This window comes from Haemorhous mexicanus, chromosome Z (genome assembly GCF_027477595.1).
Source record: "Haemorhous mexicanus isolate bHaeMex1 chromosome Z, bHaeMex1.pri, whole genome shotgun sequence".
Classification (NCBI taxonomy): Eukaryota; Metazoa; Chordata; class Aves; order Passeriformes; family Fringillidae; genus Haemorhous; species Haemorhous mexicanus.
In genome coordinates, this window is record NC_082381.1 from 80,508,691 (window position 1) to 80,522,828 (window position 14,138).

Sequence of the window (14,138 nt, forward strand, 5' to 3'; positions counted from 1 at the left end):
CAGGACACAGATACCGTGCAGCAACTGCTGTGTTTCATCCCAAAAAGACCACAGAGTTCTGTAAGTCTTCTACACTTCCTTAGCAGATTTCAGCTGCAAACAGCCTTCTTCAGAGAAAAGCTTTTGGAGTAACCAAGGCCATAATATTAAGACATTAACAGGGAACTGGTGCCTGGCAGCACACTTTCTAGTATTATGTCCAGTTCTCCTTTTCAGGCAGAGAACAGGACTTCTACCTACACACTCCTCAATCACAGATTTCTTTTTTCTTGATTGTTAGCCTATTTTTCATGGGTTAACTTCCAGCAAATAATGACAAATTTCTGTAAAGAAACTCTAATAGGTACCAGGGCTGTTGAAGTGTAAACACTTTAGATAGTTGGCATCTTTGTGTGCCTCTGATCCCCTTCTTATTAGAAGTGAGAAAGTGGCAGAATGATTTATTTCAATCCTGCCTGCCAAGTCTACTCAGTCTCTTTTCCTACCAGAGATGTTTCCAATTTGCAGCTCTCCCAATACTGATGTGTCCAAACTAAGATGAAATGTTGCTGTCAAAGATGACGTTGATTTTCTATTACTCCCTTTTAAGGTGTTCCTAGCAAAGGAGGAGCAGAAGCCTCTTTGCTCTGGGTGTTTGTGATTTCTGGGTGACAGAGGTTTCAGGGAGATCAACGAGAAAACTACTAACTACAGTTAGTGTACTAAGAGAGAGGCTATCCAGCTGCTTGAGCACTGGGCAGTGTCCCAGGGGTGGAGCCACCTAACTGTATAGCTTGGAAAATCATCCTCTACCCTACAGTGACTCCAGGGTAACATAAGTCTGCCAACCAAGTCTGGGACGTGTCCCTAACCTGTTTTACTCTTGGGCTAATGGGGAACAAGGCACACTTCTTAAAGACCCAGCAAACAGGGAAAAGGTGGGTCAACTGTGCATGGTGCCTTGAGTAGTCACTGCTTTGGGAGAGAGAAAAAAAAGTGAGTAGATCCTGCAGATTCTGCTGTGCCTCAGACAGAATCTCCTTTGACAGCCAAAGGCATTATATCCAGCAGTCAAGCACACTGCTGCCGTGGCTACTGCTACCAGCTGCTGATTAATACAGAGAATAGGTGTTTCATTTTTACGATTCAACCTTTTACATAATAGCAATCTAATGCTCCAGAAGGCGCCCAAAGGACACACTACTGCAGCATCCACAGGCTGGCACTAATTTCGGGTCCGAATCCCTCAACATTCAAGGTATAAATTAGGATTCATGCATTGTCCTGCACAGGCTGCGTGGTGCATATGGGGGTAAGCTCCAGCTTATAGGAGGTAGGCATGATGGGGAGAAGAAAAACTCAGGCAACCGGGTACTGCTTTTCAGCTCAGATAAGTCATCTTCTACTTGGACCTCCCAAGTCTGTTCCACACTGCCTATTGGATAGCAGTGTGGAAGCCTCAGGCAGGAAGGAGGGAGGGAGGGGGCAGTTTCACGCAGCCAGGTCTGAACTCCTCCTCCAAAGTCTCCTTATAGCACATGCCCCCCATTTCTACAGCTGCAGCATGGTCTTTCAAGTCTTCTCTGCAGGTCTGTTTATTGCTAGCATAAAAACTACAGAACTCTAGAGCTAATGTTACATACTACATCCAAAGTGCTAAAACATTGGGTAACAAATGAAAGTCTTTGTCTATTCACAGCTACAAGCTCCATCAAGGAGCATGAACTTACCACTTGGTGAGGTGAATGAGCTCATGTTATCCAGAACTTAGGAACAGAACATAAGGGAAAACACCATGAAGAAAATTTGAAGAAAATTAGGGGCAAGTACTATACTCTGCGCTCATGTGCACATATCTCCAAAAAATAGATTAGCTTTTGTTGCAGAGATCCTTGTCTCAGAGCAGACAAGAAATATACCCAAGGATTATGCCACAAATTTGGAAAAGGAATATGAAACTCTTGGTGCAGGTTAACTGGTAGAAAAGCCAGCAGCTGAACCTGAGAAATGACAGAGCCAAGAGCTGAGGCTGGCAAATCTAATTATCATCCTACACATCATTTAATCAGTTTCCTTTAATCCCTTTTTCCCTAGTTTAAAAAATAAATGCAGCGAGCTAATCCAATCATCTGTATTTAAAATGTATGTAGTAAGGCCTGTAATTGAATTATTGTAGAGCTTGTTCTAAAGGTTATCTTCACAAGTTTCTGGAGAGCAAAGCGGTGTGAGGAATCACACTTGCCTCAAATAGAATTCTGCACCCTAAGCATTTCTTGAATATATATTTGGAAAAGACACTTCCTAACACAGACTCTATCACTGTTCAACCCTCCTGCAGAACTTGAACAGTTAGACTACAAATAAATTACCATGCAGTTTTTAGATTTTTGTTCAAAATGCAAAATCCCTGTCCACCAGCTGCATTTGTATCAACTTCTGCCACGAATAAATATTCTGAAGAGGGATGCTCTTTTCAGAAAGTATTTACTATGCACTGAGGAACTCATGGGTGACACCAATGCTTGTCCTAAGAAGCTCACAAGTGACCAGAAAGCTATCAGGAAAAGGTAAAATAAGCCCAGAGTCATCAGTGGGGACATGGTATGAAACATGAAAAGAGAAAACTTGGGAGACCAAGCTAATCCGGAAACTGGCAAACAAATGAAGAAAAAAAATAAAACATGTCCCCTTTGACAGCCATACAGCTGTACTTTGGATGCAACAGGGAAAGAGAGTCTTAGGAAGGTGAGCAACAAGATCTGGAGACATGCAATTGCAATTCTCACTGCTGCAGACAAAGGAGGAAGATAAGGTGCTTTTAACTTGTAGGAGAGGAAATTGCATTATAAATTCCTGAAGGAGAGCACGCAAGAGTAGAAAGAACCAAAGTGAGTGGCTTGGGTTGGAAGGGACTGTAAAGATCATGTCATTCCAACCCCCTTCCACTTTCCACTAGATCAGGTTGCTCCAAGCCCTATGCAACCTGGCTTTCAACACAGTCAGAGATGGGGCAAAGCCAGCTTCTCTGGGCAACCTGTGCCAGTGCCTCACAGGGAAGAACTTTTTCCTAAGCATTGAAATACTTAATTTCAATCTATTCTCTTTGAGTTTGAAGCCATTCCCCCTTGTCCTGTCACTATACACTCTTGTAAAAAACCTCTCTCCATTGTTCTTGTAGGCTCCCTTCAGGTACCCTAGGTAGGTCACCTCAAAGGCTGAACAAATGCAACTCTCTCAGTCTTTCTTCATAGGAGAGGTGCTCCATCCCTCCCAGATAAAATAAGGACAAAATTGAAAGGGGAGCTAAAATGGTTTGCAGGAGCAAACGATTTCTAGGGAAAGAGAACATGAAATTATCACCATTGCCTTATCTCTAACACATAAGCAAGCAGTGACAGTCACTATAGAAGAGATTCTTCAACATAGTTAGTAGGTCAGAGTCCTTCTTCCCAGTGTCTGTTCTTACATGAGCTTGACCTCACAAAACAAAGGAACTGTAGGGTACAAGCATATATAATAAGTTCCTAACACAGAATTGAGAACATTTCATCCAGCCCTGCAGCATGTCAGATTTAAGCCTTCACCTGGCAAAGACTGTCCCCCCACAGCACAGTCTCTACATCTGTTGCACTGACAGAGATTAATAAAATAAATTGAGTCATCTTTTTCACCTACAGAGCAACCCCACAGACTGTTTCCAAAGAACAAAATGCAGGCAGCTGTCATACTGGCAGCATTTTTTCCTAGCAATCTGAAGAGTCTAATTGGCTGTCACTCCTGTAAGTGAGTTCAGATCAAAGTGGAGACAAGTGGATTGAGCAAAATTTTGTGAGTGGCCAAAAGCAGTAGCTTGACTTCAGTTTGGAATATAAATAAAGCTAGCAAACTGCAGACAGCACTGGCACCTCTGTTCTATCACAGTCTCACCTTATGAATGATCATAAAGCCCAACCCTGCAGAGACAGTGGGAGCTGGATGCTCTCTGAAACTTGTGAAAAGTTGGTGAGATTGTGAAAATCAACAGAGAGAAATAAAATCAAGTTTAGAAACCAACCATCAGAAGAGTACTGAAAGAAGAATTCCTTTCTGGACGTTTGCTGGGTTTTGTATGCCTAACTCATTTTGAGAAACAGTAAAATTTCCACCTGTCCTGGTTTGAAAGGAAGAGAGTTTTTTGGGAGGCTGTGGTCAAACCAATAGGTGCTCAGATTTGAATATTGGCACCTGGCGTGGCCACTGAGGACATGGATACGCCTCTGAGAACACAGGGCGGGGTTAAAAGCAGAGAACTCCCAGGGGAAGCTCTGGTGAAAGAGGTCAGACCTTCCCTGCCTGGCTCCAGGCTGGGCTGAGGAGGGGAAGCCATGCGGCCAGAGGAAGGCTGGGCCTGGGACAGAGAAGGGAGGTGAAGGCCCCTGCAGGATGGAAGGGTGGAGGAACCCTGAGAGACATCAGGCAGCCCCCCCACAACCCCCCGAGGGAGAGAGAGAGAGGGAGCCTGTGCCTGTGCTGGTACCACCTTGGAATCTGATAGCAGGGCCTGGCAGAGAAGGAGAAAGAGGGGGGTGCAGTGAGAAGGTGCCCGGCAGCGTGGGAGTTCTGGACTGGCAGAGCCTGATATTTTAACCCTTCTCTTGGATGATGGAAACCTTGCAAATGTTGATCCTCCTGGAGCTGAATGAGGAGAGAGATAAGAGATGGAATAGCAGGAAATGGGCAAGTGTGATTTAAGTTTATGCAAGTGAAAGATGTCTGAGAGAAGTTGAGAAGAATCCCAGGTGAGAGGAGATGATGGAGTGGCCTTTGGCTGGACTTTTCTTGTATAGCCATGGACAGAACCATTTTTCCTGTGACAGAGAGACTGCATTTAGGGGGAGGCAATGGCTCAGAGCCAGGAGAGCACAGTGATATGATGTGAAGGAGTGCGTGAACAGAGACGAGGGGTCAGGAGGGTGGTGGCACCCTCAATCTTCAGTGAAGGAGAGGATCTCTGTTCTTGAGACCCCTTGGCCCCAGGAGGTGAAATCTGGGGAGGACAGGTGTCCCAAAGTGAGAGACTGTGCTGTTTTTGGAACTGAGCAAAGCATCCTTGAAAGGAAAACCCTAAAAGCAGCTCTGGTCCATGTGCAGTGGTGAGAGCACTGGGCATGGAAGGAAGATGTCACAATGGCAGATGTTCTCTGGGCAGTGCCACGTGTGACAGGGAAACACGGGAGGTTTCAACTGTGTTTCCAGGGGAAACCCATGGTGCAAGAGGGACTCCTCTCTTCTTGATGAACTGAGAATTGATTATCTGAAGGGTGGAGATGGACTGAGAGTTAGTGATTTGAGGGGTGGTAACTGAATTGAAAGTCCAAGGTTTTGTCCTACTGTGATGTATTGCGAATTTGGTGGGAGTAGGAGGAGGAATGTTTTTGGAAGTTTTCATTCTGAGTTCTGCGTGTGTTTCTTATTTTAAATATAGTTGTAGGTTATTAAAGTTTTTTTCCCCTTTATTCCTAAGTTGGAGCCTGCTTTGCTCTATTTCTGGTCACATCTCACAGTAGACACCAGGGAGAATGTATTTTCATGGGGGCACTGGCATTGCACCAGCGTCAAACCGTGACACCTCCTTACTAGGAGATGGAACTATGCAAAGACTAAATGGAAATGAAGATGTCTGCAGCAGGAATTACTATAAAAGCATCTTTCTGCCAATGGCTTAGACAACTTGAGCTGTTTTATCCAGGCAACTAGAGCCACGGCACAACCCAGAGTCTACCAACTTCTCCAACCCTTTCTACCACAGCACAATGGAAGATGATGCTGCTGCTGCCTGCTGATCCAAGCCATCATAACTTCTAGGCCAAAGGGAACCTCTGATTTCAAACCAGCTGGGATGTCAATGAACAGCAGGCAATAAAGCCTGACATGGAGGTCCACAGCTTATGCAGATCTCAGCCTCAGTTCTGACCCATAAACCAGCTGTGCACAAACAAAGAAACCACTAAAAATCCCCACTCCAATCAGTGATGCTACTCATGAGCTTAAGCCTCATTTTCACCAAACGGATGGGGAACACGAGACCAGCAACAAGTCAGCTAACAGCAGTGAGACATTCTCTTACCTTCCATGGCATATTTCATATCCTGGGCAAAAAGACTCCACATCACCTCTGCGCTGATCTTCCCAACTGCAAGCTCCTGAGGAAACCTGAGGGGACATTTGGAAAATGTTTTGGCATATGTCAAAGCAAAGGGCTCTTTATTTAGCTCTGAGCTATGCTACAAGCTGAAAAGCTCAACCTTACAGATGCTTCCTTCACCCTAATGGACCAGGTGAAAATCAGAGATCATAGACTAGACTCTGTGGTACAGATTAAGTAAACAAAAAAATTTGTTTAACTCAAAAAGACAGGTCCTGCATATCTTTCCTAGAAGAGGTGCACACAGTCATTCTGGGAATGTGATCTCTATGCCCTTGCACCTTTTTTCCCTTCCTTGTCCATTTTTTTCTTTCTCCTTTTTGAGGGTTACTAGGCTGAAAGATGATGAGGGTGCAGTCCAGGTCTTTGTGTGTAATACCTTGTAGGATCTCTGTCTCTCTCTGCTCTGTAGGACTGTAGGACGGATATCCACCAGTTGAACAGACCCATTTCAGGGTCCTTTCCAATGCTATGCAAACTCCACCCAGTGCAATCTCCCAGTGCTGAATTGAACACCATGTTCCTAAGCCACAGTGTAAGGCACTAGAGCACTACTGTGTGCATTAATGTGCATCCCAGAACTGCTCAACATCAGAAAAAACCAAAAGAACTCTCACCCCAGTTTCAGGTGCCTCCCTGAGTTCAGGATTGTAATAATCAGGGTGTTTGTGCTCGAACGCCATCGTAATTGAACCTTTTGAAACTCTTCCATCCCAATCAAAAAGTTATTTATACAGACAGAGACAGATAAGACAGAAAGACAGACAGACAAGATAAGTACTTCTATAAATGCACAAGTGACAGAAGAGATAGAAAGCAGTTTAACAAATAAAGCAGAGCAGACACAGACTAGCATTAGCCAAACATGACACGGAGGATTCTTACTGATTCAGGACTGGGGTATAAGAATTCTTGTCCTCTTCTATGATGGAAACTATCAAAGTGATGAGCTTGGGCCAGAAATCAAGGTTTCTGATGCTGGGGCCCTGTTCCTCGGCAGGAAGGTCCTGAGTTTTGTTCTGAGAAGGAAGCCATTGGAAAACCAGCATAAAATGTAAGGGCAAAGAAAAAGCTGGCAAATGCAGATCACCATGCAAACTCCAAGCCCACCTATGGACCCTTTCTTCCAAAGAGCTTAAAATTATTAATGATGGCTGGCAAATTGTCTGATCTAATGCAAAACACACTAACACGCCAAACCATGTTGCTGACTGGTGGCCTCAAACCAAACTAATCCCTGTTTTGTCATCTATCATGCCAGGAGCAGGCCAAGCTCCAGGTGACCTGCTGAGACATCATTTGCCCTAAGCCTGTTCCAAATACTTGCTCTTTAGGCACCTGGCTGGTGACTGTATCCCTGCTGACATGCTGTGAGTGCACTACTACAGAGTGGCCACTGGAGCTGTTACGCATTTGAGAAGAGTTTGTGTCTAGAGGCACCTCCTTAAACCCAGTGCAGGATACTGGGTGCCTGAAAACAAGGCAAAATCTCACTGCTTGAGGTTTACATATGCTAATGACAGCTTCCTTGATCAGCCTACATTTGCTGTAATTGGCTTTTGCTCACTCAAAGCTACATCAAACCTTACCTTCACAAATAACTGCTAAGGCTGGCAAAACACATCATAATTAGTCAGTGTAAAACAATTATCATCCTCCCCTTACTAATTAGTGTTCATTAATTGATTACAGATTTTCTGCATTCAGAAGATAACAAGTCACACAACTTTGTTTAGGCTGGCTTTTTGTATCAATTATTATTCTTGCTATTATCTTAAGAAAGTAAGAAAAATTTAATTTCTGCCTGCTTATCAGCTACTCACAGGATCTGTCTGGTACTCCCGACTGTACAGCTCATGACAGTTGTTGAAAATGTACTCATAGGTGGAGTTGAGGCAAGCTTTTACACAGTCCTTCACTACCTGGCTAGCTCGGGGTGGACTCTGCAGCTCTTGGACCTGGCAAGGGGACAACAAAGAGAGTCAACAAAGCACGGTTCATAAATCAAACAGGGAAGGGACACATCACTGTTTTGGAAACCACTCAAGGCTTGGTGGATCTGCTTTCAGCAACTTGTGACCTGAAAACACAAATGGGTCACTCTCCACAGGCATAAAAAATCAGTGACAAGACTTATCTCCCCACAGGACCATTTGAAGCTTAAAAGAGATTTTGATGTGCCAAGGAAGGTTCCCCAGAACAGACAGATCATGTGGCTCAGTATGTGTATAATCTGAGCCAAACTGCTGAATTTATAGGACTTTGTTACAAAGCCTCCAGGCAGTCTTCCCCAGCACTGGAAGAATGTGCAACAGACCAGCAGAGCAGTTTACATCTGATCTGCAAAGTCCTGCCAAACACCACTCGTCTGCCTTTAAATACAAAAAACTTTCATTAAGGACATCTTTCATCACAAGCTTTATTGAATTTTAAAGCAACCAGAACCATTAGGGACATGCCAACTGATATGCCTTCTCCTCTTGCAACAGCAGCTGTTTTTATTATTTCATTGTTACATTATTTTAGGAAAATGCTGCAGAGGTACTTTAAACTAAACAGGCAATCATCACCCTGCAAACACAACTATAACCTGACAATTTTGATATTTTCAGTACCTCTAAACTTTTCAGAGTATCTCTATAAATCAAGCTTCCAACACAGACAGACTGTCTGATGAATACACTTAAAATAAAGATCTAAATCATCCTTTACACTAGGGCTTAGGTGTAAAATTTTAACACTTCTTGAAGAAGCTCAAATTAAACACTTGCTTTGTTTTTGATAAGATAAACATTTTTAAGTGGCATGTACTAACCAACAATATTAGGTTGTAATCTTTTAAAAAAAGTTTAGAAGCCAAAAATCAGGAATATAAAATAATCTCATTACACATTGCTAGGACAATAAACTTAACTACGAAACCAGCACATTAGCATTCATAACAACTCTCCTGGATCTCTACTGAGAGATATTATCCCATTTTAGTATCTCATCCTCCCCAAGAGAAACTCTAAAATATTTACTAGATAGTGAAAAACCTTCCTAATGTTATTAAAAAAGCAAATTATCTTCCTAAAACTAGACAATTCCCTTTATTTTTCCTCCTCCTCAATTTTTTTCTGTTTTTTTGCAAGGGAGGGTGGGAGAGTGTTGTGCCATTTTTATGACCGAAGAATAATAAGGGAAAAGCAATTAAATCTTCATAATGCAAAATACAGAAAAGACAAAATGTGGATGTTTATACATGGTTAGCAGATGATTTCCATTTTCCTTAAGTGTCTTAAAAAAACCCAACTTGAAACAATGGTTTGAAAATGGGAAATCAACTCCTGGGGGAAAAAAACCTGCAGAGATGCCATTCCCATCCCCACCCATATCCCTACCTTCATCCTGAAAAAAGTGATGCTGGTCAGCAAATCCACTGTAGACTTGAGGTCCTGCAGCCGCTCACGGCTGCTGGCTGGGAAGTTATTCTGTTGACAGAAAAGGGAAATCCTGTTGGAAAGCACAGTCGGACCCATGCAAGGCTTCAAGCATGTGCTAAATAAGGAAACTGTCTTGGAAACATTTCCTGCTCAAGAAGCTTGTACCAGTCAAAACAATGCTCAATAAATAAGGCCTTTTTACTGCAGAAGCTTATCTGTTTGCTTAATTAAATAGCTTCTCATATAAATGTAAAGTCTGTGGATGCCAGGAGACTGACAGCCCTTAGTGGCAGGGACAGTCTCCTTGGCTGTAGAAGGAGCAGGCTGGGAACAGCCCCACCACTGGCAGTCCTGGTCTTTTGCCTGAGGTTATGCGAGACCTTTCCTTTCTGCACTCAATGCTCTGGTTTTTGGCTTCTCTTCTGAGATGCCAAGGGGTGTGGTGCATTCAAGAGCTCTCCAGAAAAGTAAAAAAGACAAGAAGGAAAAATTAGCACAGTTCCCATAAGGAACTGGAACTAGCTAGAACCCTGTGAGATGCCATATGAAAATACATATGCTGAATGCAGCTAGCTTTGCTTTTTGCACAAAACTCTTCCCTTTCTGACCTCAGGCACTGTGCCCGTTCCAATATTCCCACTGTCTCCTGTGGGTCTGTGTCCTTTAACAGCATTCATGTTCCTCAGCATGTTCTTACATTCAAGCTGATGGGATTGGTTTTGCTGCAAGCAAAACAGCAGGAGCAACCTTCTCTTCATATAGTCTCTTCATATCTGCACGTTCAAAAATTATTAGATATGAAGGTGAAAAGAGCAGAGGGGAACAGTTTTCACTTTTTACTGAGGAGTTGCTGGAAAATATGCTGTCTCTTGACAGTAGTAATTGAGTATTACTGAAGTTCAGCTAACCACTGCAGGCAATTTGATATTTTTTTGCAGATGGTCCTTCTCAGAGAACTCTCCTTTTAAAAGTTAAGCTGTCCACACGTAGGTTCTCTGGAAAGCAGGGTATTTACCAAAATCAAAGACTTCCATGGGTAAAGACCTAAATACAAACTATTTGAAGAATATAAATTGCCATCTCCTGTTTGGAAAGCTGCAAACCAACACCTTTTCTTTCAGAACTTAACCTGCCCTTTAGGGTCTTAAAATAATTACTAAATGCTCCCATAATGCTTCAGCCATTTCTCTAAATATAACGTCCATTAGATTACACCTAAATTATTTAAACTACATAAATCTTTCCTGGTCCTTTATGTAAGATCTTGTTTGTGCACATTTCAGTTGCATTAGCCACCAAAAAGTAGCTTTTACTGAACACCAAGCAAACAAAAAAGGCAGCACTGCTTCAGATTCCTATTGTCATGGGTTGATAATTTTCCCTCTGCTACTCTGTGGATCAGTTGCCTCTATTTAGACCTTCTCTTTCTAGTAAGGTAGCTTTAGAATAGCTCTTCACACAATATTCCTTTTATCTTCTTTTGCACCTTTCCCCTTTTCCTTTTTTTTTTTTTTTTTTGTCTTCCTAATGCACTTCTCTTTATCTTCTCGTGTTTTTCTCCTCTATACATTTTTCTGTGTTTCAAGTAAATGCTAAAATCAGAAGTGGATAACTAAATAAAATCGAAGCTCACATTTTGCCACCATTTTCAAAATTTTCAATGAATTAGTCACTGACTGAAATAATATAGCAAGGAACTTAAGGGGAAAAAAACAGCCCAGTCACATGATAAGATAATGTTGACTCAGGAGTAGCAAGGAAAGAAAGTGGAGGGTTTATGAAGCTTGTTGGACTAATGCTAACATGGGAAACTCATTTCTTCACAATCTGCTGAAGTAGGGGGGATGTCAAACCTGACCATACATTATGATTTGAGTTTGCCAAACCTGAAATAACTGACAACACGGTGCTCTAAAATATTTCTGTCATAGTAGGGGAGAACAAGTCTATTTTCCCTTTTTAGATGATACCCGAAGTAGCTGATAAGAGTAATTCAAATGATTTTATCCAATCTAACTTGGACTGGAAACTTCTGCAGAAGTATCAGAGATAAGCACAATGCACAATGCTCAAATTATTTCAGAAATCTTGAGCAAATTAAAATGGAAGAAAAAAACAAGGTCTAAGTTCGATCCATAAGCAAAACAAAATGGTACATTTGAGCAACAAGCTTGTCATGACAATTCCTTAAGACATCAATTGTGCAAGAAGTTAGAAATGTAAGAAAACTCCAAATGGTGTGTTTCCACTCTGCCCACCAGAATACCTGAAAGGATTCTGTTTATTCCCACTCACCCTGTACATTGAGAGATCAATCCGAAGTGAATTATGAAGCTGATCCAGAAGCTTTACAAATCGTTCTTTCTGTTGAGCAGAAAGCACCAGTAAACATTCACATACCACCACTGTCCAATCCATGTTCAGAGTAAGCAGCAAAGTATCAGGTAATCAGTGTCAGATCTCATGAGAACAGGAGAAAGCAGTATGGATACATGGCATTGTGCAAACAGTATTTTCTTTCAATTCTTGGATTTACTTTAAAACTGTAATTATTTCTGAAGTCTGTGAAACATCACAATTGTCAGGAAAACACTCTATTATCACTCTGAAGTAGAGACAAAACAGAAACCATTCTGACTTTCCATCTGCAATTTACACCAAACTTGTATTTGAGAGAAAATACTTATTCAGAGATGAATAAATTACAGGCAGAAAAGGGTCTAATTCAGAGCAATGATAGAGCTCTGTGATCTTATCTAGATAACTGACAAGTACTATAGGCTTCTTGTGACATAACTTCTTGAGGTCAGGTCTCTCCACTGAATTCTGATTTGGCAGTGTGAACACCTCCTCAATCTATTAATAAATTCTCAGTCTGATGGGAAGCATGAGCTTTTCCAAATACTCTTCTAGCATGTTCAACTCCACCACAAATTATATACAAAATATTTTAACCATTAAGGGGATAGACTTCTTTTGTGGTGGTGCTTTTTTTCTTCTAAAGCAGTTGCTGTTTTTAAAAACAAAGTTCTGAAATTACCAGATCACACGATATATTTTACCAACAGCACTAACATGGAGAGTTAGTATTGTTTGCTCATTCCATACCATCTGTGCTCCACTGTAATGTGAACACAAAGAATCAACATCACAATGCATTACACTGATTGATATCTGAAATGTGTGATGATGAAGATAATAAACCCATGCTCTTTGGTATAAAAGAGTTCCACTGCTTCACACTCCTCACAAATTTAATGTTCTTTAAACAGAACAAGTAATTTACTCAAGGGTGGAAGCACTGAAGCAAATTAAGGAAGTCCAACTGCAACATCACCAAACACACAGACCTACCCCAAAATTGGAGGCTGCAAAGCGGTCCGAAGCAGACACATTTGTGGAGGCAGTGGTGTGTGCATAATAAGCATTGATATTGGCAAGTAAGGTGCTCATCACAGCTGGCACGCCTGGGCACATGTATTTAGAGGAGAGACATGCAAAATGCCTGGAAAAGGACAGTGATGTAAGTCATTCTGGTCTCTTTTGTGCAGCAGGACTTGACTTTATCCCTTTAATAGACCCCTTGTGCTGGCAGGCACCATGAACAGATGGAAGTTACATTTCATCACTTTACAGAACTCTAGCATCTCAGAGCTTTTATTCAGAAAGGTGCCATCTAGATAACAGCTCAAAACAAAGAGAAATCCCTTCACTGCAGCCATTTCCAGATCATAAAACAGCTTCTCAACCATTTGCTGTCGACAGTACGTGACATAGTGATGCCCTGGGTCCTGATGCCAATTCCTAGATCCAAGCCTGACACAAGGAAATGAACACAATTTGCTGCGGTTTGAGGCAGACACAGGTTCTGAGGTGTCATGTGGTAGCAGCAGTTGCTGGAAAGCATTAATGGGCAGTGAGAGTACACACTAGTATTTCTGTGCTGCACTGATATGTGTGATTCCTTGTGGCTAACCCATTCAGCCTGCAATAAGTGTCCACAGTCATTTGCAGTTTCCCATTCTCTCATTAAATGCAGGGAACCCTCCTCCAGAAAATCTCCAAATTATGCTAGGAGCATCCAGGCTTGTGAAATGATTAATTTTTTTTTTTTTTAAATCTGTTAGTCCTAAAAAAAAAAAAAAAAAAACAAAACCAAAAAAACCCAAAAAACACCAATAAAAAAAATCAGACCTTAAGAGGTCTTATATCATGGGAAATGGCAAGTTCATTTCAAGAGGCAGATTTTTATGCAGAAATACTCACTGAGAAATTTAATCTAATCTGTTACTTTACAAATGTAACTTCCTCCCTGTGGGACTCATAGAATCACTGAACAGTTTGGGTTGGAGGGGGCCTTTAAAGGTAATCTAGTCCAACCTCTGCAGTGATCAGGGATCCACTGCTCCAACTACACCAGGCTGCTCAAAATACCATTCAACATGACCTTGAACACTTCCACGTTAGGACATCTACCACCTCTCTGGGCAGCCTAGCCTATCCATCCACTGTTTCACCACCCTCACTGTAAAAGATTCTGTCCTTTTATC

General features: G+C 42.0%; 1 protein-coding gene across 3 annotated transcripts in view; it reads right to left on the reverse strand.

Moving 5' to 3' along the window:
• Positions 1-14,138, reverse strand: part of UNC13B (unc-13 homolog B) — a 208,002-nt gene that overhangs the window by 44,671 nt on the left and 149,193 nt on the right. For all 3 annotated transcript variants that reach the window (XM_059837153.1, XM_059837152.1, XM_059837151.1), the window contains 6 exons: positions 12,943-13,093; positions 11,884-11,952; positions 9,547-9,636; positions 7,987-8,121; positions 7,049-7,182; positions 6,086-6,171 (listed from right to left, as the gene is read on the reverse strand). In XM_059837153.1, coding sequence (XP_059693136.1) covers positions 6,086-6,171; positions 7,049-7,182; positions 7,987-8,121; positions 9,547-9,636; positions 11,884-11,952; positions 12,943-13,093 — 665 coding nt within the window. The remainder of the gene's footprint in view (positions 1-6,085; positions 6,172-7,048; positions 7,183-7,986; positions 8,122-9,546; positions 9,637-11,883; positions 11,953-12,942; positions 13,094-14,138) is intronic.